The 21,553-nt window shown below is 45.7% G+C and overlaps 1 protein-coding gene across 1 annotated transcript in view; it reads right to left on the bottom strand.

Annotated features, from left to right (window-relative positions):
• Positions 1 to 21,349, bottom strand: part of dock1 (dedicator of cytokinesis 1) — a 58,915-nt gene extending 37,566 nt beyond the window's left edge. Inside the window, exons 1-27 of the mRNA XM_088283986.1 lie at positions 21,190 to 21,349; positions 16,456 to 16,539; positions 16,325 to 16,365; positions 16,162 to 16,217; positions 15,753 to 15,849; positions 15,532 to 15,680; positions 15,200 to 15,335; positions 14,955 to 15,112; positions 14,792 to 14,873; positions 14,398 to 14,533; positions 14,024 to 14,096; positions 12,970 to 13,049; positions 12,085 to 12,210; positions 11,856 to 11,980; positions 10,138 to 10,236; positions 9,967 to 10,039; positions 8,743 to 8,846; positions 8,346 to 8,529; positions 7,423 to 7,520; positions 6,341 to 6,430; positions 6,118 to 6,218; positions 5,903 to 6,031; positions 5,288 to 5,396; positions 4,532 to 4,602; positions 3,904 to 4,010; positions 3,492 to 3,619; positions 2,948 to 3,043 (exon numbers count right to left, since the gene is read on the bottom strand). Of these exons, the coding sequence (XP_088140112.1) occupies positions 2,948 to 3,043; positions 3,492 to 3,619; positions 3,904 to 4,010; positions 4,532 to 4,602; positions 5,288 to 5,396; positions 5,903 to 6,031; positions 6,118 to 6,218; positions 6,341 to 6,430; positions 7,423 to 7,520; positions 8,346 to 8,529; positions 8,743 to 8,846; positions 9,967 to 10,039; positions 10,138 to 10,236; positions 11,856 to 11,980; positions 12,085 to 12,210; positions 12,970 to 13,049; positions 14,024 to 14,096; positions 14,398 to 14,533; positions 14,792 to 14,873; positions 14,955 to 15,112; positions 15,200 to 15,335; positions 15,532 to 15,680; positions 15,753 to 15,849; positions 16,162 to 16,217; positions 16,325 to 16,365; positions 16,456 to 16,539; positions 21,190 to 21,232 (2,775 nt within the window). The 5' untranslated portion in view covers positions 21,233 to 21,349. The remainder of the gene's footprint in view (positions 1 to 2,947; positions 3,044 to 3,491; positions 3,620 to 3,903; positions 4,011 to 4,531; positions 4,603 to 5,287; positions 5,397 to 5,902; positions 6,032 to 6,117; positions 6,219 to 6,340; positions 6,431 to 7,422; positions 7,521 to 8,345; positions 8,530 to 8,742; positions 8,847 to 9,966; positions 10,040 to 10,137; positions 10,237 to 11,855; positions 11,981 to 12,084; positions 12,211 to 12,969; positions 13,050 to 14,023; positions 14,097 to 14,397; positions 14,534 to 14,791; positions 14,874 to 14,954; positions 15,113 to 15,199; positions 15,336 to 15,531; positions 15,681 to 15,752; positions 15,850 to 16,161; positions 16,218 to 16,324; positions 16,366 to 16,455; positions 16,540 to 21,189) is intronic.
• Positions 21,350 to 21,553: the final 204 nt, after the last annotated feature.

Genomic DNA, 21,553 nt, shown 5'->3' on the forward strand with positions numbered 1-21,553 from the left:
ATACGTGTGCCGTTACACCCCAAATCAACGTCCTTTAAGTGACTCCACAAAGGGCTCAAATATCATAAAATAGACATTTGCATTTATTACAATATGATATACAACATTAAATAGGGCTCCTTCTAGTTTCCGAATAGGCATAGCTGCTATTTATTTATAGGACTGTTGAGTCACAGAACACCCCCGAAAAAATTAATTAAAAAAAAAAAACAGAAAGGAAGTAGGTTCAAGTGGTCGGACGATTTTCCGTCAGCTTTACTGCGAAACCTCCACTCTCGTCCGTTGGTTTGCACTTGAACGAAACCGACATATTTATCTGTATCTTGAAAAAGTGCGATTGATTTACGATGTGCAATACTGTGTATTTTATACTCTTTTTAAAATACATAATGAACAATTCAATATGCAAATGATGAAGAATAAAAGCAGACACCGACAGAGCTCAGAATCATTTTTATCTAATTGTTCTTATTGTCCAGTAAGTGTCCAACAAAATTTTTTTTTTTGGGACAATTTAATTTCATTTCTAAAGTCAACAAGTAAATATATTCACCCTTAGTGCAAATGGCATTTGTTCTAAGCAACTTAATAGTCCCTAAACCTCAAGTGAAACCTCAAACTCAAGGGATGAAGAAGGATTAGCAGTTTCTACTGTCATATTTTGTTGTAGGGCCTTAAAAAAAAGAAAAAAAAAAAAAGGAGAACACTCAGAGATTGAACGCGGGAGAGCAACTGATTACGATGCAGTGCCATTTCTCGCTATGCTTCTTGGCTCTGCAGCACTCAGAATTTAGCAGCAAAGAGAAAAAGGCAGGCAGACAGACATCGAAAAACGGCAGTTTTTCTTTTTCTTCTTTTTTTTTTTTTTTTTAAAACGTGACGGTGGCTGCTGTCAGGCTGCAAACAACAAACAGGATGCCAATCCGGGACGACGACGTATCGAAGTAACACGAGAACGTGGCAGTTCGAATAAGTGCCGTTTAGTAACAAATTGTGTAGCACTTGCACAAAGAAGAGAATTTGTTTAAAAAAAAGTCATCAAATTTCAGTGCGAGAATAATTACATTATTTGTATGCAATCTGCTCATGCTGCACTAAGCAACCAGACAAAAAATTGCCTAAATTGGGAAAATGACCAGAAGATGGCGCCAAAGCAATACTTTTATATTAGACATGGCTTTGGCCAGGCGACAAAGTTTTTATTTCAGCAAATAACGGAGGCTCGGTTCCCCACATGAGTGGCGAATTTGTGAAGAGCAAACGGTGAATATGAGAGGAAACACAATCACATCCGCAGCCGGGACCCGTCTGCGTGGTGCCGCTTCATCTACATTCTGTCCGAGCGCCAGGGAAAAAAAAACGGATGGGTGAGAAGAGGGAAGCGGAGTAGAACGCTAATGCATAAATCTAAATGGAAGCGGCAGCCACTCAGTGGGACAAGGTCAGCGGCCGGCCTGCCGCAGGAGACGACCGCCACGCTTGCTGCCAGGCCGCTCCAAAAAAAATAAAAATATTCAAGCTGACTGCTTATTAAATGTTTTTGCGGGCGGCTTCAAAGGCAGAATTGCTTTGATTTGAAAAAGCATTATGAATATGGGGCACTTTCACACCTGGAACTGGCTTTCTGGGGTCCAAATATTTATTTATTTTTTTTGTGACTTCCACAGATGAAAGAGTCTCCCTGATGACTAAACATACTAAAACATAAAATTGACTGAAATATAAATTTGGGAGAAAAAAAATAGCATTTTCGATGACCTGAAGGAGGTTATTAAAAGCATAAATCTGATCTTAAAATTTGACTTGAAGGCCCAGCAAACACGCACGTGTTGCATCTTGCCTTTTACGGCACCACGGGGGGCGTTCACGGGCAGGCCGAGAAGTTTCATTAACCAGGCAGCCTGCATTGCACGCGCAGCACAAAAGAGGGACGGTTTCATGAAAACAGTCCCAGGCCTGCCCGCAGGAGAGCTGATTGCCTTTCAGGAAAAGTGGCGAGCCCGTTCCGAGTCGGGAGCTGCAGGATCAAAAAGGCCCCAACGGTAAAGGTCGCAACAACGAGACGTCATCCGGCGCCGAGTCTGTTTACCGGCAGCCATATTAGCATGCAAAGCGCCTGCGAGATGAGAAGCGCTTCATCGAAAGCGACGATATTCCACATGCAGCCTTTTTGGGTCAGTTTGGCTAATTAACAGCGTGCGCTGAACGAGGCAGGAAATGAAACGGGCCGCCCAACAATGGCCTTTATCGCCCGGGCAGAGAATGCTGGACGGGAATGAATCGGAAAGGAGTGTCGGTAGAGGACACACACGTGGGTGTCCATGGCCGCCTCCAGACGGCGGGGGAAGCATTTTATGCAGAGCGATTGTGTTCGAAAGCCACTAGGACTGCAACAATGGATTACTTTTAGCATTGATTTGTTCGAAAAGGGGGACTAAGTCACCGTAGTCGTATTTAATTAAGACTCTCATAAATGAACCATTAATTGTCGCTTTCATCGTAAAAAGATATTTTATTATTCTCTCGTTAACATCTGACGACAAACTAATGAAGACAGACGGCACGCCAGAGATAAGGCGCAACCTTCAAAGAGGGAAATGAAACCAACTTTTATTTGGAGACGGCTCTTAAGATGGATTAAAGTCATGCAAATTGCGCCAAGTATTTATACGACGCGCGCCAGACATCGCCAATTGTCTAATGAGTCGGAGATCAGACATATTCAAGCAGATAAGACGCAAAAAAATAAAAAGGACCAGAGTACCAGATGCACGCACACGCGGATCAGCAGTCAAACAACCGTCTGCGGCACACATCAAAACGACTCACACTGAGATCGTGAGTGAAAGGATTCCGCTTTAAGCAAGACGAAGCCTCTGAAAGTGGAGAGAGAGAGAGAGAGAGAGTGTATGTGCGTGTGTGCGTGCGCGAGAGAGCATCGACTTACAATGTGAGGTGAATCTCGGCCCATGGAGATGACAGTCCTGTTGACAGTCCTGAGCAGCTTCTCCATGATGATCTGCACATGCCACTGGGTGGGACCCTGCACAGCATTTTTTGGGGGTTGACATTTTAATTTTGATTCACCCAAAAAATTTAAAAAAAACATAACCGTCTACATCACCTTGAATGTTAATTTGCTTAATCTATTAAAACTAAAAAAAAAAAAAAAAAAAAGAACTACAACAGCATATTTGTATTTTAATGTTTTTTTTTAATTAAGCAGCAGCAAGCCAGTCATTGGCTAGGATGTAACCTAATAGTTAAATATTTATTTCAATAAAAAATGTATTTAAAAATTTTGATTCCCAACATTTTTTTTAAATTGTCAACGGCTAGTGCGAGCAGCTAACCAATGGAGAAAGATAATTTGTGATTCAAGCATTTGCAAGCGTGGTCGAAAAGTGTCAAGTCAGCAAACAGTAAAGCAAAGACGTGCCGCCAACATTTTGTTCGAGTGCTCGAGGTCGCCCGCAATGAGCGTTGCTCACCACGTCCTTTCTGTAGAGCACCTCCAGGATGTCGCTGAGCAGCTGGCAGCAGGCCTTGGGCTCCTCGCGCCTCTCCAGGTGGAACTTGAGCTGCTCCGTCATCAGCGGCAGGAGGATCTCACGGCAATCTGCGGGGAACGCAAAACAGTCGCCAATAGCGGCGGGCGGCGCGGCATATGCCGATGCAGACGGATGGCGCTCTCGCGTGGATTCCTCCTCCAAGATCGGGGATTAAACGCAAACAATGCGTTTGCCGCACAAATTGGACAGATTGGAAACGTGACAACAGGTGTTCAACGCCACCCAAGCGGGCATTGAGGAATTCCCTTATGAGCAGCTGTTTAACAGAACGGCAACACGGAAAACGCCGAAAAATCTGCGACCTATTTCCATTCCGGCAGCCGTTTCATACCGTGATGGGTAAAGAGATCGCTGTGGACGATGTCGATGAGGCAGTCGAGCTTCTGCTTGACCAAGCGACCGGGAGGAACCTTTAGGATGAACTCGGTGAACAGTTTGCTGTGGAAATGATGACAGAAGAAAAGTCATCAAGGAGATGCTCGACCGCCCCCAATCGCCAGCAATCACCCCAAATTCCATTTACGACAAAGCGACGGGTAGAAACGGGAATTTCCTCCATTTAGATTACATTTTGAATTTAAAATCATGAACTGATCTATTGCAATACCAAGTTCATTATTTAATGGCATCACCAGCTCAAACTTTTCGACGATTTATCGAGTTCAATGTGCGTTGAGTGATTCTCTCGACATATTTGGAGAGCAGGTGGTCAGACTCCAAATTCTGTTTTATTGACCGAGAGCTGGCAGCTGATTGACTGGAGTATTTCTTTCCCAGGTTTGTGACTCGGGTGACTGCACGCCAAATATTTGCAGTTTCACAAAGCTTTCTTGGCTCAAGACGTGCTGTCGGCACATCGGAGTGGAAGGCAACTAAACGGTGCAGAGCGCTGCCGCGACCGATGGAAACGATGGCGACTCGCTTTAGCATAGCAGATATTCAAATTTTATGTTTCTTACCTTAGTTCTTTCGGGTCAAACACCAGCTTGACGTCATTGACGATAGTGGGAATGTATTTGAGTGCAGCACCCTGGACACAAACAACCACAAGTCTCAATCCAAACTGCACATTTTGGACCACTTTCAACAAAAATGTCATCAGATGGACCGAATTTCATATTTTGATTTCATTCACACATCCGTTAATTTTAGTCAAGCTTGTTTGACTCCGTTTTGGTAGCAAGCTGAATTGAACGTGATTTACACAAACACTTAAGCGATATGAAATTCCAGAGCGATAAATACCTTGAGGAGCAGCTAAAGGGCAGAAAGCCAAGAGGAGCAGCAGTTCACAGGACAGTCAAGGTTGAGAGGAGGAGGAGGAGGAAATGACACCGAGACAGAAGAAACAAAACAAGAGAGTATGAAGTGATCAAAGAGACAGTGTGGACTGCACATAAGGTCAAGCCTATCATTGAGACATTTTTGTCCATTTGTAGCCGTTTGGCAGATCGTGAACACATTTTGAAAATCTTTACATCTTAGAGAATCACACGACACTGCTTTAAAGTCCACTAGCTTAATGCTAACAGATAATTGGAAAAGTGATTAACAGGCTAGCAAATAGCATCACTTGGCTTGTATGTGCAGTCCTCCCATTTAAGAGCACGTCGAAGAGACAGTAAAAGAAAGTGTGGCTAACGATGAAGAAACAAAGAGCCGAGCGTCGTGAGCAGAAAGAATCCAAAGAGCGTCGTCATCGGCGGGGCCGATACCTTGACCATGGCCGTGTTCTCCGAGTTGCTGTTCATCATGTGGTTGAAGGAGGTGAAGAGGTGCCTCAGAGACTCGGTGAAGTCGGCCTCGCCTTTGTTCTCGTAAAGCCTGCCGGGGGAGCACAGCTAACAGTTAGCCACCGGCGCTACGCTCATGATGCTCTCACAAGTGGAAGAGACAACTCAGAAGACTGCTGATCAGAGTTTTGCTTTTTTTTTTCCCTCTCCTCTAGCTCATATTTTGTAATATTTTCCAAAACTTGTTGGGTGTATTTTTCACGACGTATCTGTATTACTTTGTTTCTGATGTTTATTTAATATTCATTTATTTTAGAATTTCTTTCCTTTCTGTCGGCTATATTTTGTTTCTAATATTCTGTAATTTTGCATAATTTTTTTTTATCTTGTATTATTTCCTGATTTTATTTTGGTATAATGAGTTTTTTTTTTTAATTACTGCTTTGTATTTTGCATTTTCTAGGTTTGCATTTTGATCCAATATGTCTTTTCTCACTGTGTATGTATTCATTAAAAAAATCCTAATTTGTCTCTTCACTGCCGCATCGTCATTGTAACGAAAGGCGAGCCGTCATCCTTGGCCAGGTTATCGCGTACTGGTTGAAGAGGACCCGCGAGCGCACGATGAACTTGAAGATGTACTCCAAGGCCTTCATGGCCTTGAGCAGCTGCTCCGTCAGCTTCTCGGCGTTGTCCACGTAGTTCTTCAGAACCTTGGTCAGTTTCCTGCCCGAACACACAAACGGCGCGTCATCATCAGCCAGCGCACCGAGGAGGTCGGCGTCGCTCTCTTGGGACCGCCTCCAACTCACGTGTAGGCCAGCGTGGCGCTGAAGTGCTTGCGGATGTACGTCTCCAGGACCGGGTTGAAGTGCTGGAATTTGCGATCGGCGATGAGCCCGATAATGAACACCTGAGCAAAGATTAGGAACAAAAAAAAAAAAAAAGTTTTGTCAGGCCGGCACGTACATTTGCAAAATTTAAGCTCAAATTCTACATGAGAAAAAAATTCTTGACTAGAATGTTCACACTCACCAAGGCGTCGAAGACGAGCGTGTCAAAGGTGTCGCTGTCCGAGTTCTCCATCATGATGTTGAAGAGCGCGTCCAGCGTGTCTTGCAGGAACTGCAAAGGACGCAACTCATCAAAATGTGTCCCAAGGCCAATTTGAAAAAACTTCAATCCGGGTTTGAAACCTTAAATCTGGATTGAACCCCAATGTAAACACCAAGGCTCACCCAACCCGGTAAATCAGGTCTTTTAAAACACCAAAGCGGTTTTGAAAACCCAATTTAAAACCTTCTAACAGGCTTGAAACCCAAATTTGCAACCCCACCCCTGGTTTGGAACCTCATATTTAAGTTTGAACACCTTCGCATGGCTTAAAAACCCTACCCCAGACTTGGAACACATGTGAACAACCTTACTTTGCCTAACCTTTCCCTCCTTACCCTACCCCAGGATGCAACGTGTATTTTGGTCCCACTTCCGTGACTCATATCCTACAACGAAAACAAAGCCAACGTTCTTTGCTTCTCTCTCTCTTTTTTTTTTTCTGCCTGCAACTCCATCTGGTGACACATAAACATGATGAATCACATCAGGGCCGGCGTGTTTGTCTGTCAGACGGCGGCAGACGAGTGAGAGGCATCAGCCAGCCTTGCTGAAATGTTTACTAATATGGAAAACGATGCTAACACACACACACACGCAAGAAGTGCGAATAATCATCGGTCTGCACACCACACACACTCGCACACATTTTTCTGCGGAACCTAATTAATGACAACACCCCTCCCCCTCCTAAAATGTACTTAGTCACATTTTTCTGTTTATTATTGTGCTCCATCTGTAACTCTCATTTGAAAACCCAACATTAATTTCAAACGTTGATTCAGGAAGCAAAGCAACGCTTGAAAATCACTCTTTCAAGACCTAATACAAGCCGAGAGCCAACTTTGAATCCCTGAGGCTTGATTTGATCCCAATCCCAGGCTTCAAAACCTAACCCAGTCTAGGAACCTTTTTTTTTTTTTTTTTTTTTAATTAGCTTACAGCGTGTCATTCGTCCGGACTATCAAATGTGCTTCGGTGTCCGATTGGTCGTGATTCCTGACCTTGACCACCTCGCCGCCTTCCACCTTCATGAGCTGTCGGAGGTTCTGCTGCAGCAGGCTGGTGTTGGAGCGCCACTTGAGCAAGCCCAGCAGGTCCACTGGGAAAACAAAGGCAATAAAAATGCATTACCCGAGTGCACGCAGGTGAGATCGTCTGAAGGCCTGCGTGGAGAAAGGACCGCGATCCCGATTGGCCGACTGGAGCCCGTCCACGCGAGCTGTACTTTTCCACCAAATTACATTTACTTATGAGGAGTCCCTCTTGTCGTCACACGCGGCTTTTTATATTTTGGGGTTGCCGCTGCGTCGACAGACGATGGGAGGTCAGGTCTGAAGAAGTTAAAGAGAGCTTCAGTAGGGAGGTAGGAGGTTCAAAGTTAAGAAAAAAGATAGGTAGAAAGGTTTGAAGTTAAGAAGGAAGGACGGATGGAAGATTGTTTGGTAGGTTCAAAGGTGCAAAGGATGGAAAGAGAAAGAAGAACGAAGGGATGGAGGAGCGCAGCTGCTTAAATCATTCAAGTCAACAAATGCTGCGGTGACATTGTGGCAGCGCGACTGAAACAGAAAATGTTCCACATTAACGGGAATATTTACATAAGCACATACTGGTTCGTTTTCAATGAGCAAACACGCAAAGAGCCACAAAGGACATGACCTTCCGTTTTTAAACATGATCTGTTGTTTATAATTTGGCGGCAATTTTATTCGAGGAATACTTTAACACGTGTGCTTTAATAAACGCATGAATGTGTTAAAAGCCTGGAGGACGACGAGGAGAAAAATGTTTGTCACATGATCTGCATTTTGGATGGTCAGGTCTGGGAAAGATATTTGCAGCGGGTAGAAAAGTAGGACGATGGTTGAGTAGTTTTACGTCGGGAAGAACGTTGAGTCGCTAACGTGCCGCGTGTGACGTCGCTCACCATTCTGCGTGAGCTTGGTGGAGCACACCAAGGTGGCGATCTGGAAGGAGTCCTTGCTGACGGTGCAGTTGCCCAAGTTGTGGGTGCTCTTGCTCGTGCTGGAGTAGCCCTTCTCCTCCAGTTCCAGCTTGGTGGCGGGCAGGTTGAAGTACAACGACGAGTCCTCCAGACGCTTGGCTTCGGCCTGGAACGGGAAAAATTCACATATGGATGTCCTGAAGCGACCTTTTCCCAAACACAAAACGGGCACGGACACATTTTGCCAATCAGAAAAAACAAAACATTTGAAATCACATTAGTGGCAAAAGGGGATCGTGGCGACAATACGATTATTTAAGATTATTTACAGCTGCCTGCAACCAAATATCCTCCCTAAGCCTATTTTAGGAGCTCGTACCTTGTACACAGTGAGATCGTGCTCGCCGTCCCTCAGGGTGGTCCCGTCGTACCTCATCAGCTTCACGAAAGACAAGGCGAAGATCTTCTCCGATTTGTCTTTTGCTGCGAGGGGAGGAAAAAAAACAGAAGCCATAGAGAGATCTTCAGCTGGGTTTCCCCCCCCCCCGAGAAATATTTAGAAATAAACAAAATGTTATCGTTCGATAAGGTATTCTTTTTTTCCTGCTTTCAAGAAAATAGTCCTTCGGTGCTGATTTTCCGACACGTCGCCTGACGACGGCTTGAGCGCTTGACACGGCGTAAACAAGCGGCAGACTTACGGCCGTCCTGTAAGCGAGCGTTCAGGCCGCGGCCGCATCCATCATGGCCGCCGATCAACAAGCGCACATTTGCGCGAGGGGCACGTGTGATTCATCACCGGTGTGGTGCGCATTCTATCTGCATAAGTTCTGGCCGTGTCGTTTGCCCCGAGCGGTGACTAAATGCCGGCCGGGCTGGCTGCCAGTGGAGAGAAAAAGGCAAAATCGGCACAAGCGGCATCCAGCTGAGGAAAGTGTGAGTTCATTTCAGGCTACATTTCCTTTTGTGGGACAATCAAAGTTACATTTGCGCTGAAGGTGTGCTGCCTTTTGACTTTAAGTTGGGATGTCACTTTAGATTTATGTTTACTTTGCCGCGCCGCATATTTTAAATCAGAGCAGCGACTGCCGGCATGAATATGAAGATGCTTGGGAAAGAGAAAAATACACACCGGCACAAGAATCAAGTCGCCCTTCAACAAGAATACGGTGAAACTATTGTCAATGATTTATATTTTGAAGAAAAAAAAGTGATACTTGAATAAATATGAATATTTTAAATAAATACAGAAAAAAGTCAGATTTTATTTTTACATTACAGTAGTTCCTCGCTTTCCGTCGGGGTTACATTTACCATTTCAAAAATACAAAATATGCACGTGAGGCACAGGTATTATATTTGTCGATGTGGTGTCATCTCCTGACGCTTGACACTGTAGTATCTGTGAGTGTGCGTGTGCGGCTTTAAAATGTAGCCGCATTCAGGTCGTTCAGATGACTTGCACAAAAAAAACACAAAAAAAAGACTTTTCTCGTTTTGATGCCTCCTAAGGATTTTTTTTTCTGGATAAGGATCTCATCTGCCAGATGGTAAAAAAAAAAATAAAAAAAAGCCGAAAAGCCGGTCGATGGTCAGTACTCACAGTCCTGCGAGGAGCGGTGGCGAAAGGTGAAGCGCAAGTGGCTCCTGTTGACGTCTTCGATGGGAATTGCCACCTGCAACGAGCGCAACGACGCGGCATGAACAACCTTCCACAAACGCATTTAGCAAACACGTCATCATCTATTTGTTCTGCGGTAGATTCGTCAAATACCTTGATAGTTTCAAACCACCGTGGCTGCTTGACTTGATAGTAGATGACCGACTTGTACTCGCTGATCCCGTCGTCGCCGGCACCGGGAAAAATAACATTCTGGAAGATACATGCGAGCAAAACGCCCATTAAAGTCACCGTCTGACTTGACTCTTGAAAGTCAGCATGTAGACCGAGAGCGTCCGACTGGCGCGGCTGCCTTAGAGCGCCTCGTTGTCAGCCGTGAAGTATTTGTACGGCAGGTTTTGTATTTTCCACCATTTCTAAGCCCCTTTTTCTCGATTTGCTGATTTTGTTTGGGTTGGGAATGACTTCCAAGTGCCATACAGCTGATAATAGGAGTGCAACGATTTCTGCCAGTGAATCAAAATTGAACCTGAATTGGTGCTGATCCCTCCACAGTTGAGTACATAAACACTCCCCGGGCGACAAATACACAACATCAAAATGTCTGCGCTTTTTTTGTCACTCACTCACTTTCATTTGCAGCAATTGAATAAAAATGCGCTCCCCCTGCGGGGTGGAGGCTTTCGAAAGACGCGTGCTTAAGCACCTGCCTGCAAATCTCGCCAAAGCCTCGCGGAATTGCTGGATAAATGAGAAATTAATTATTTAAGGTGGTCAGCGTGCATCTGCAAAATAGCCGGCGTAGCACCGACAGCGGATGGCTTTGTTTCCTTGCAATCTGCCAGGAGTTTGCGCGCGATGCCAGCTGACTCTCCGGCGCTGAGCTCCTCCGACGCTAATGGCTTCTGACAAGCGGCAATTATGAGGAATAACTGGGCCCCCAGTTTACTCCTGGCCGAGTTGAGGGCGACTGGGGGGCACACAACTCACTTTAGAAGTTACCGGAATTCATGACAGCCAAAAAGGAAAAAGGAGCGTAGCCACAGGTGAGAGGGGGGGCGCGCTAAAGACGTCAAGATGATGAGCGGTCGCTCGCCTGCATCACAAAACCTTCTGGCAACAGAAGGACGATGGCGAAAAAGAAAAATCCAGAGGTGGTGAAATAAATGAAGAAGAATGGAGGCAGGGAGGAACTTTACAGAGTTGTTCACCTCACCAAGTCAGCATGTTAGCAAACTCAGCTTCCAAATTGCGGAGGTGCGATGAGACGTAAAACAGAAAAGAAATAAAGAGTCATGACAGGGAGCGTCAAAACAAAGTCGGAAGTGACATCAGACAGCTTGGAGCGCTGGAACGTTGATGAACGTTGAAATATTTCAAAATATTTCATCAGGAATATTTGATACTTTTTAAGGAGTGCAGCTTCATTTTGCACATTTTCTGCATACTCCTCGTGAGTGTTTTCATTTTCATATTTATGTGTTTGGCTCCGTGTCCTGTTCGATAAATGCATCGGCGGCTTTGACTTGGACGGCTCGAAAGAAACTTATGTTCCTCCCACATCGTGCTCCCTATTAGCCGACGGCCTCTGCAGTACAAGAGGCGTCGTCCCAGCAAGGGTCGGCAATAATTAAACATCCGGCGCTAGAAAAAAAAGAAAAGAAAAAAAAGGCCGGCCACTGGCTGAAGTCTCTAGAGGGCGCTAAAGCTTAATTAGGACAGCTTGGCAGATGATTAAAAAAATATCTTGCGCTTGTATGCAAATTTTGGCTGGAGCAATGAGTCCAAAAGGAGCTGAAAGTCTTTTGGGTGTGGAAGCGACTGTGATAAGGGGGACAAGTCCAAATGGAAATTGACCATATTTGCCGTACCTCCAGTTTTTTGCCGTCCTCGTCGTACACGGACATCGTCACCTCCACGTTTTTGGGGGTGGTCTTGCTCCCCTTGTCAAAGTCACCTTGGACCAGGGTCAGGTAGATGTCATTTCGCACGTCACCTTTCGGGAAAGCAACAACAGATAAGTGGGACAGGAAGTGGCCGAGCAACAACAATCAGGAAAGCAGCCACGTGACTTTCGGGAAAACAGCCAAAACACTAAACCTGGCATGATGATTTCCGGGAAGCCCATCTTGCGAGCCACGGCTGTGGAGCGGTCCACCAAGTGAGGGAAGTCCTTGCGGATCTGGTGGATGTCGCCGGGAAGCAGTTTGAGGGTGACCCACAGCCCTAGTTATTAAAAAAACAAATAAATCAATCAATCAAGAAATAAATACAATTCCAGAAGACTTTCAGGTAAGTGTGTTTTGCTTTTGTCGTTCCAACGATCAACTCAATGAGCATGTTTTTCGTTCCCTGGGTGTTTTTTTTTTTTTTTTACCCCCTCATCTAATTCATCAAGCTCAAGCTTTTGAACGGACGTCATGTTGTTATGAAAAGCGCGCCGAGTGCTCCATTTATCCAGGGAGGTCTTTTCTATCTGCTGACAGAAGCACGAGACACCTTGCATGTTCTTCTTCTTTCCCGCGCAGACGTGTCAAATCTGTGATGATATTTGAGCACAAGCGCCGCGTGTCTTAATTAGCGAATGAATTCTGCTACCATGGCGACGCATGGGAGGTTATTTTAGGTACAAGAACAGCGTCGGTGCTTGACAAAGAATGATGCCACGTTTGAGCACGGTAAGGTTTGCCTGCATATAAATTTGATCCGCCGGAGCCAAATTTGGGGCCGCCGTTGGCTATGAAACCTGATTTTGTGAAAGCTGTCAGAATTTGATTGTTTTTTTTACTAGCTTGTCAAGTTGCTGGGTTGATTTTTTTTTCTTATGCCCGCTGCACACTGAGCAACACATCTAAAAACAAAGTCAAGTGTTGCGTCACTTGCCTAGGATCTGCTCGTAGTATTCATATGACGCAGATTTTCTTTTCCGATAAGTGTGAGCGTCACTCCGCAATGTTGTGTGCCTCCATTTCTATGCTCGCTTACCTTGACCCTTGTGGTTGACCTCTTTGGCCGAGATGACTTTGTTGATGACCGTCTGCAGGAAGTCGCTCTCGCCAGCCACCCTGAATGAATTAAAAAAAAAAAAAAAAGAGATGGAAGATGAATAACATGCACAACACCACTCGTTAGCAGCAAAGCAGAAATGAGAGTTTTGGAAACGGCGTCCACTTGGAGTCAATCGGTCGTCACAGACGGAAACTTTCTGGGCAATGAAAAAAAAAAATTGCTCATCATGTACTCGTCATTTGGCGTTTAGTTTTCGCAGCAGATGTGATGATGTGATGGCGATGAACAAGTGTAATGGTGATGGGGAAGTGCGCGAGGTCGTCGCCACACAATGCAAGACAGACAAAATGTGTTAGTTCAACTGACGCAAAATTGACAATCAAAAAATGATGTCCCTCGCCAGACACCCGAATGCTAATATTACAAAAAATGAGCGTTGATGATTGTGGACAAAAAGCGCTTTTGTGTGTGGAAGTTAATGACTTGATGACATGACCTTTTACATGACGAGAGGATTTGTCTCATTTCACTTCATTTTATTTGACACATTTTTATTCTGTGTAATTGTATCAATTGTTTGAAAAACATGTAACAAAAAAATTGCAATAAATTAGCAGCAGTAAATTGAATTAAGAGCTTGGTCACCGAATGAATTAAAGCAAATCAAGATGCCGTTGTCCAGAGTGCTATTTTTCCGGATGCTTTATCAGTTTAAACACATAAAGCACCTGCTTGCTGTAATGAGCATCATTTATGCGGACGGATGAAATTCCGCGTCACCTGTTGGCCCCGCTGAAGCGTTTGCAATTATGCGGAAAATGGCGTTAAGCAAAAGGTTACTCCGCCTGTCTGTGAGAGTGGCAGCCCGTTAATGAGATTGCCTTAATTGAGTCAGCGGGGGAACCGAGGAACGCACGCCTCTTAAGGTCGGCGCTAATCAGGTGTCAAGGACTGGAACGGGGGGGAACGAACTGACTCCCATGGAGGCGGCGCTGCGGCCGGCCACAGAATGATGCTCTTGTGCACTTACGGTTGGAAGGGGATAAAGTGCTGCTTGTCCTCGTCGTCCATTTTGCCCGTGATGATGTCAGTGACGTCCATGACTGCAGGGGGGGGACAAGGGGAGCATTATTGCAACATTGTTAGGGCGCATACACAAAATGGCTTCAGAGTGGCAAAGACATGCTAATTACAATCATTTCACACATACAATATCCAGGAGAGTTAATTAAAATAATTTTAAAAAAAATTGTTTATTTGCTCCACTGCACTGATTAGCAGACATTTATTTAAGGCAAAGGCATCAATTGGCGCAGAATATTTGAGGAAATTCCGTCATTTCAGAAGACAGATCTGCGCGAACAAAGTCAAACATTCTTTTCAGGACTGCGCAACGGGCTTCACCTGCCACGCCGAAAGGTCTCCTCAAACCCGACGTCAGCTTCTTGGTGTTGTTGTCACGCAGTTCCATGCGACCCACGCGCACGATTTGACACACAAAGCTGATCTTCTCGCGCTTCAGGTCTTCACTGCCCAAATCCTGAAAGCAAACAAATTGTCAAGCAAGGCCACCGTTGCCACTCAGCAGAGCAAAAAAAAAAAAAGTCACTTCAACAGAAAACCAAGTATTACGCATGTATTCAAAACAAACACAGCGTTGCCACCAGAAAGTCAGTTTGGCTTAACGCTAACAACAAAATGCCTTTGAAGGGTTAACGACGAAGGTGGAGTAACCTTCGAAGCAACGGATATTTGAACACTAAGAATGCAGCAAAACATGTAGAAAAAAGTAACTCACAGTGAAGACGGCACGCAAGTTGTGAAGCTGGTCGATGTCCTTCACCAGACCCGAGCTGGACCACTTGACCAGGTAGTTCTCGCTGCCAGAGGGGAGGAAAAAAAAAAATTGAAGAAATACGTCACGACTCCTTCACACGGCCGGTCTTCTTGGAGGGACTCACCTGATGAACTTGGACTCCACCGGGTCGTAAAGCGACATGAGCACCTCGGCGTCCTCTCCGATCTTGCACACCACGTTCTTGAGCGTGACGAAGAGGGCAAACGCCGGCGTGGAGGCGAACTTGGCCTGTCGGCTCAAGTCGATATTCTGCTTCTGCGACTGGAGGCAAAAAAAATTGAACACGTTTTCCGGGTTAGCTTTTCAAATTTGGTTTTGCCTTTCAAGCAAGGCAGGATATTGTTCGACCTTCTCCTCTTGGATGCGGTCCTCGATTTGCTTGGAGGCCGTCTCGTGCGCTCTAAACAGGTTGATGGTGCTCGTGAGCTCCGGGTCCAGAATGTTTCCGTCCTTGTCCCGAACCACCAAGTCCAGATCCAAGTACCTGACAGAAAGAAAAGGTTCAAACTTGCCCATCTTTTTCCTTTTTTTGAGGTCCGAGCTCTCTCTCTTGCTTATATTTCTTCCTTCCCGGAGAAATTTCAGAGTAATAGGCTCAAAATTCAAAACCAATTTTTTTTTTCTTGATTTCCTCTGCAAAAGAAACTCCACATGACAGTCCAAAAACTTGCTACGCTCACTTGTTGCCATAGTCGATCTTGGACGTGACTTTCTGTTTGAGCTCGGAGAGTTCGTCCTGCGGCAGCGTGCCCGAGAGGATCTGGGAACGCCATTCAATCAGGTCGTAGATCATGTCCCGGACCGAGTTGAACATCTCGCGTTTGTCTCCCTGCAACCAACCCAAAACGTCGGCAAACACGTCGGCGCCATTCCGAGACTTGCAAAGAAACGCGCCACTTACCACGTACAAGTCGCGCCATATTGAGGCCCACTCCCGCAGCGTGGTGGTGACTTCCTGCACCAGCGGCAGCTCGGTGGGAACGACCGTCTCCTTTTGCCTGCGGCGCCAGATGGCAAATACCGTGATTTAATCGCAAATCAAAACATTGTGATAAAGCCGTAATCAATCGGTTATCGCAATTTATAGAGCCAAAAATCCAAATTGTCAAATATAAACGATTGCTTTGATGCCATTTTGTGGCATCTTGGTGTTCAGCGAAACTGAAACGGTGCGCTATCTGCACAATTGTGAGTCTTTCCACGTTTTCAGCGGTTATCTTCAAAGCTCTCTCTGAATTCATTTGACGGGTCTCGCAGACCTACGGCGGCATTATTGCGCAATCACAGCATCACACTGCTCAAGTACTGACCCGCTGCCCTCGACGGTGGCCTCCTTCAAGTGGATGTAGCAGGCGGGAAAGATGCCCTGTCAGAGGTGCAACACGAGTCAGACAGGACAATGAAAAAAAAAAAAAAAAGCATGTTCAGGTCAGCAAGTGGGTCAAAACTTGACCAGATTAACCTGACGCTCACCTTTCTGGATTTCCTCCTCAGCCGATGCCCTCTGTACCAGTCTGGGGAAGGATTTAAAAAAAAATAAATAAATAAAAAAAACGAGAGATAATATAGAGACTACAGAGAATGAATAAATATGAGATGCTTACGTTCATGCGTCTCCAGTATGTGCACCGTGTCGCCGATCTGCAGCGAGAGCTCCTCCTCTCCGCGGGCATCGTAGTTGTAGATTGCTGAAATAGACCAGAAGGGATTCTTACGAGGCGCAAGCGGCCTGTGTTTACAAAGTCGGCCCACGCCGACGCCAGCGCCCGGCGCCACTCTTGGTGTCATAATCAACAGACGTCAGGAAAGACCGGACCAAAACACTGGAGGCGGTGTGAAACGAACCACAATTCTTTTTTTTTTTGGTTTGAAGCCACTTTAATGGTGTCTCATAAAAATCATCTTTATGTTCCGGACCGTCGTCTTAAAACAACAGCCGTCACGGACGTAGTGTCGGGCGCTGCGCTCGCGCTTGACAAGATTGACTTTTAATGTGATCTCCAAATAGCGGCAAGGTTTTCCTGGAGACATTCAAGTTGTCAGTTGATAACCTGAAAGGAATCGGAAGGAATCAAATACAGCGGTGACATGAAGCTGCATTTTTTTTTAAAGCTCAATCAGATCCTCTTCCAGTGGCAGCCATAAAATGCACTTGTAGCACTTGTTTGTCAAAATGTGCGTCCGTGTTTTTGTGAGCCGTCAAACAATCCAACCAGGCCACAGAATTCGCCAGAGCCGCCCGCGCGCTGACATGTGAACAAAGCGCCGCACGACCCGCAGGAAGTGCATACGGTTTGTTTCAAGTGCACAAAAGGTACCGACATGGGGTGAGGGCCGCGCAACAACAAAAAAACGGGAAGGCGGTTTTGTCACTTTGCAGCAGGGAGCGCTCGATTATGCCGTCGCTAATGACAGGAAATTCCTGTGTGTTTATTTTGAAGCGGGCCACTCGCTCGGTGGAAATGTCCCAGATTGCTGAATTAAAAAAAAGAAAAAAGATGTCTCAGACCTAGTCGTCACTCTAACCTTAACCAAACACAAACCCGAGCCGACATGACCAAAAACGTTTTCCCCAAACTCGGACTCGATACGAAAGCCTTTGTTACACCTTGAGCCTCATCGTAAAAACAAAATAAACGCCGCACTGGCAGTCACGTCTGACTTTGAATTTTTCTTTTAACCTCACTTTTGCGCCTTCTCTCTGAGCCGTGCATGCGTTCACGGCGGACAATGAGGCACTCTAAAGCAGACAAGCCTATTTACAAAGCTGTCAATGCAGATGAAGAGCGTTCGGCATTGGCTTGAAATCGTCGACGTGAAATGCGTTTGTTTTGGAACGGATGAGTCACAGTGAAAGAGTTGCAAAGCGGACTATTTATAGGTTGCAGGTTTGCACGGCACGATGGCAGGAAGTCAAAGCGTGAGTCTGCAATTTTCACACAAAACCAAACTAAACTCATAAAATTCATCAATTAACTTTTGTTCTAAACCAAAAAAAAAATCTATGACTCATTCAGCCTTTCAAGAAGCAGAACGTAATGATGATAACGCAATCGCAACCACAATTGAAAAACCGGAGAGCAAGGTCGATCGTTGTCGAGTTGGTTTGCACGTCTTTATTTTGTCATTTATTGATTCATTTATTTTATATCTCAGGCGACATATTTCGGGGGTCAGTAGTCATCTTTTCTCTACACTTGCAACTTTTGAGCCCAATCACGTCGCCATTATCACCACTTTAATAAAAAAAATGTTGTTTATAATTGGCTCAAGAGGATGGTGGGGGGGTGGGGGTCATTTCCTGTTGAGATTTCCGAGACTGCAAATGAGCGGCCTTGAGCTCCAGATGAAAAGCGCTCATTAAGCACCATCAGCGAAAGACTGCAAAGTAAATTGCTTTCCTGCCGCCTTTGCGAACGAAATGCACAGTGAACTTGAGCAAGGCACCAGAGAGGCATACGAGAGCAAATGAACACACCAAATGGCATTTTTGTGCCAAATTTCACACCCGCAGTGACTGATACCGCCAATAGGAATCGCGGAATTAAAGGGCACGAAAAAAAAAAAACATGGGACAAACGCAACAACAACAAGGACGTAAGTTGTTGACATTATTTCTGACCCCAATTGCCCGAAAGATGCTGAGCCGGTTGACTGGCGAGTAAACATGAGACGACGTTTTTTTTCAAAGAGCTTAGGCGACTTTAACAACAAGCGCTGATAGAAAGTCTTGAAGTGAAGTTGGCTCTTGGTGCACTGAAGAAGACGGGTCGTCCGATGTCCAAGCCCCCATCGGCCACCAGTCAAACTCGGCTAGATTAAAGCATTGGATGGGGGCGGGGGGGATTTCGGGGGCGGGTCGCGAGCACTTAATAACACCCAAAAGTTTGGCGTTAACCTTTTAACAAACTTTGCAAGCTTGTGTGGGACCTGAACTTTTTTCTTAAAGTTTTCTTAAAGTTGCAAATAAAAACCGGCAACAATTTGACCTTCCCCAGTGATGATATTTTGAATAAATTGTAGCTAACAAGTCGCGAGCGCTTGTAGCCAAAGGTATGCAGCGTCATTGTTAACGCACGTTTTCAAATAGGTTCTGCAGTCTTGTGTGCGTCCAACATTTACAACACTTGGAGACAGAGAGACAATGAAAATGGAAGAAAAATGCTTGAACATAATTCTGCTAACAAACAAAATGTGATTTCACAGAAGTAGCGTGAGGTTCATCATGGAATTTTCCCAATACGGACCTGACCCGTTTTCCCGCGGTTTTCCAAGGTTACATTATTTTGTCAGTTATAGCCGACGAAAATAAGAAAAGAAAGTGACAGGCGAGACGGGGGTCGGGGGGGGAGGGGGTCCCGCTTTCACGCCACCCGCCGCCTAATAGAAGTTGACAGTCGGGCGGCTCTGCTATATTATCGTCACCGCGGCCCGTCTAAATTATGTAATGACGCCGGTCGACGTGGCTGAACTGTGTTTCACACCGCCACCATGCACGCCACTGGACCATCTGGCACGCTGGCAAAGCAAACACGGCGGGGGCAACTCGAGAGACAATGCGAGAGCTGTTTGGATCAATATCGCAGGGGGGGGGGGGGGGGGGTTTACACGCTGTCACAGGTTCGTCTGCATCTTTCGCAGCCTTTTGTTCGCGCAAAGTTAAGCCCCTTTACGGCAGTCGTCAAAGACGGCATTTCCGATTTGCGGCTCTGTACCTCCAAAATGCTATTATGGCGCTACTATCCATCGCGGTTCTGTGACGGAAAACACAAAAGAAGCCTCAAAAGCGGTCGCTAACGGTAACCGGCATCCCGATGATATGTGGCAAGCCGAGACAGCCGTCTCCTTATTTATTGGAGCTGAAACGGTCAATGAAACGCTACAGAGGGCAAGCGTCACATCCGTCATGAGAATCGGGGCACAGCTGATGATTTAAGACACATGGCTCAAATTGTAGCGGTGTGGTTTTAATTGCTGCCATATTTGGTCGACTTCGCGACGCAAAATTGTTTGCCTTGGGTGAAGGGCGACGTTCGACTTTGGGTCTCATCGAGGGGGAGAAAAAGACGAAACATCTTTTGACTGCGTCACCGGCTGTTCCAAATAAGCGCTGTCTCGGATTGTCAGTCCCGCAGACAGCCGCAAACGCAAATCGGAAATACTTACCTCATCGTTCAACTGCGAGACTGGCCAACCAACACTGACTCAGAGATGCCAACCTACAGGAAGTCACTTCCAGTACAATTTTTTTTTTAATTATGTAAGAGTGAGGGGGGGGGGATTCCATGGGCCTCAAACAGCTAGCTACGGCCCTGGGCCGAGCCATCTGAGGTATGATTAGTGGCTGGCTCGTGCATTGATGAAGGCAGCAGCATCGAGTCGCGGCGACAACTTACTAACGTGAATTGCGCAACACGTTGACCACCAACACTTCATACGTGCATCGCTATCATATCCTTTAATTCAGCACCAAGCCAGGCCGCTTCGCTGCCTGCAGCTGGGAAATCCCTCCTCTTGACCCCCCCCCCCTCAAGTCGGTGTCCTCATTCCATGTTTTTTGTTTTTGAACATTTCGCAAAGATGCCAACCGCATGCTGATTATATATCGTGCTTCACTTTCCTCGTCAAAATCTTAGAGACAGTTTGATAAATTGTTACAGGGCATCTTCCATATCAATCATTTTGTATCAGGATACTGTCAGTATCAGTGACAATATCAGCAGAATACGTCCTAGTCCAAATATTAAAAACAGCTGTCTGCTACAAAACAGTTTGACAACCACGAAGAAAAAAAAAAGCATTGACAGTGTCAGTCAAAAAAGAGCATTATGAGTAGAATTAGTGATACATCTCTGGTATCGATAAGTAAGCTAATATCGGAGCACGGACGTAACAACACAACTACCTTGTTGAGTGAATCGAAACAAAGTGGAACCGAACAAAGTACAAAGAAGGCAGAAATGAGCCAAAGTTGTATAAACGTTGCCTCCGGGAAGCTCAAGTGGAAGAGTTTGGAAATGTTGCGATTTGAGGCCCCTCTCGTGTGTCCGCGCAGGAAACAGCAGCAGCCGAGGCGCGCCTCGAAACAATTCCCAGCGTCTTCCCCAAAACATTCGATTGTTTGTTTTTTTTAGCCATTGCGATTCAAAACGCGCTGGCAACTTTTTATCCCCAAAACACAGTCACGCAGTCGCCTAACTCGAAGGCAAAGCCGGAGATTGGCGACCGCGTCGGGCTTCCCGTCCTTTCCTTTTCCTTCTCTTCCATTTCCAAACTTGTTCAATGTTAGAGCTAAAAGGCGCTAACGATGGAGTTGCTGCTTTTTGCTTTGTACTTACCAACGCCATACTTTTCCTTCTTGGTGGGCACCCAGCGAGACATCCTCCGACTTCCCTCTCTCGTTTCCGCAAGGCCCCCCAGCCAAGACCTCGTCGCTCGCAAAACGCCCGACTTTTGCTTTACTTTCCGCCGAGAGTTGAGCAGCTACTCCGGGTAGCCATGTTTTTTTTTTTGGAGAGTCCACCAGGGGGAACCACGGGAACTTTTTTTTCACCCGGCAGGAATCCGACAAACAGCAAGGGGCGAAAATTAGTGGAATGTTTATTATTATTATTATTATTATTTAAGCGTCATTAAGCACACGTGACTCCATGATATGCGCATTTTAATAATTCGAGTGAGCTCAATTACCAAAATTGTTTT

The sequence above is a fragment of the Idiotropiscis lumnitzeri genome, chromosome 20 (genome assembly GCF_059441095.1).
Source record: "Idiotropiscis lumnitzeri isolate Australia: NSW breed Sydney's pygmy pipehorse chromosome 20, RoL_Ilum_1.0, whole genome shotgun sequence".
Classification (NCBI taxonomy): domain Eukaryota; kingdom Metazoa; phylum Chordata; class Actinopteri; order Syngnathiformes; family Syngnathidae; genus Idiotropiscis; species Idiotropiscis lumnitzeri.